Source organism: Pundamilia nyererei, unplaced genomic scaffold, assembly GCF_000239375.1.
Source record: "Pundamilia nyererei isolate P.nyererei 1_Seehausen unplaced genomic scaffold, PunNye1.0 scaffold00361, whole genome shotgun sequence".
In the NCBI taxonomy this organism is placed as follows: domain Eukaryota; kingdom Metazoa; phylum Chordata; class Actinopteri; order Cichliformes; family Cichlidae; genus Pundamilia; species Pundamilia nyererei.
Window position 1 is genome coordinate 269,701 of NW_005187762.1, and position 1,792 is coordinate 271,492.

General features: G+C 42.2%; 1 protein-coding gene across 5 annotated transcripts in view; it reads right to left on the minus strand.

The window, feature by feature from the left end:
• Window positions 1-15: 15 nt before the first annotated feature.
• pdha1b (pyruvate dehydrogenase E1 subunit alpha 1b) overlaps window positions 16-1,792 on the minus strand; it is a 5,839-nt gene continuing 4,062 nt past the window's right edge. For 3 of the 5 annotated variants that reach the window (XR_001290624.1, XM_013915782.1, XM_013915781.1), the window contains one exon: window positions 16-507. Coding sequence is in view for 4 of the 5 variants with exons in the window: in XM_013915782.1 (XP_013771236.1) it covers window positions 418-507 (90 nt within the window). In the remaining variant the exon portion in view is untranslated. Of the gene's footprint in view, window positions 508-1,698; window positions 1,779-1,792 lie in introns of all 5 variants that reach the window. The other 2 variants (XM_013915779.1, XM_013915780.1) reach the window with 2 other exon arrangements.

A 1,792-nucleotide genomic window follows, 5' to 3' on the forward strand; every position in this document is an offset into this window, starting at 1 on the left:
CACAAACTGGAGAAGAAGACCAAACCAAAGATTTTACATTTCTGGTCCACAATTGAGTGAAGTTTTAATAAACTACACAAATCCAGACCTGAACCAAAGATTAGCACATTTATTAATTTACTGCTGAAGCCATCAACAGTGCTGAGCCTCCTGTAGTCTTTCAGGCCAGAATACAGATCCCTGAGTGGACTCGTGCTGATGATCACGACACTGAAACTATTGCTGATGCAGAATCAACTTTACAAATATAGCCATGATATTTTATCTGAAAGGACTGTTTGTGCATTAACCCTGATAAGTTTCATCTTGCCATCTTCATGTTACATTCTTCTGAGCTACATTCGGTATCGACTAAGATGTTTAACTGATCGCAGCTTTATGGGGTAAAAATCCCCTTCCTTCAGTCTGCGATTGCCATTAGTGATTCTCGTTTGTGCCCACCTTGATGTCAAAGGTCGCCTGGGGTGTGAAGTCAGCGAAGGAGCGGGAGACAACAACTCTGGCTCCCTGGAACACAAACACAACCAACTGAAACAGTGTTTCCATCACTGCAGCATCACAACACGACTTAGAGCGGTCACAGGTCTTCCACACTGAGCAGCGTGATGGCTGCCCTCCTCGTCAGAGCAGGGGGAGGAGCGAGGCGGGGTTGGTGGGATGAGGTGGTTCATACACACACTAACCTTCAGTAATCTGACACTGTGGAGGTCAGTAACAGGGAGGGAGAACAAACCCAGTCCAATAATGCACTGTGGTTTTTACTGAACGGGCCCTTCAACAGTCTGATAGACTTGTTTTGTCCTGCACCACGTGTGCGCTGATGGACAGAGTTAATTAATAAAGGTAATTTAGTTCTTCAATAAGAACCTTAGAGGCATTTCTATGATCTGACATTTTACAGACAAAACAATTACTCCAAGCTGTGCTCAGCTGCAGCCCTGCAAGCTGCAGACTTGCACATAACCATTGCTGCTTTTACTGTACACAGATCAGTCATGTTTACGTGCACGGTCACCTCTTCAGGTGAAATATTTTGGTGAGGTTTCCCACGGAGAAAAAAAGAAAAAAAAAAAAAGGCAGAACTGTCCAAATGCTAAATTTCTTTAGCATTTGATATTAAAACCAATTTTAATATAAATTTAGTAATCTCTCACAGCGACCAGACCTGCGAGGGGCACTTCCTCCCGTCTTCACAAACATAAACACAACTCTGATAGAAGTCATTCACCGGCTGCAGTGCTGTTCCACAGTTTGCACACAGCAGACCTGGTGTGGACGGGCCCGACGAGGAGCGCCAGTTTGTCCGGGATCATTTTAGCTCATGCATGTAGGATTTAACACTTAAAGACCAAGAGAAAGAAAAATAGTTCTGATAAATTGATCATTGTAATGACGAAAGTGTCAGTTTCTACCTTACCAAGAGCTGTAATTTAAGTTTTCTAGGTAATTTTCTGACTTTTATAATCAAATGATCAAAGTTATGGGACAGATTTATAGATCAGGAGAAGTAGTGTTAGTAGAAGCCCTTGTTTGACAATTAACCCATAAAACAGTTACCCAATGGTCCCAGAGCCAAAAACAAAGGAAAACACACTTCCCACAATATATGGAATCATTTTGACTGGGAATGCACCAGTTATGAAATTCTGGAAACGTAACCATGTTTAAAATAAGAAACAGCTGATCTTTTTTTTTCACCTCATTTTTGGGATCAAAGAAATCTCCCTGCTTTGCACGGGTCTGAGTGCAGCATTAACGAGACATGTCGGTGCATATACAGTGGGGCAAAAAA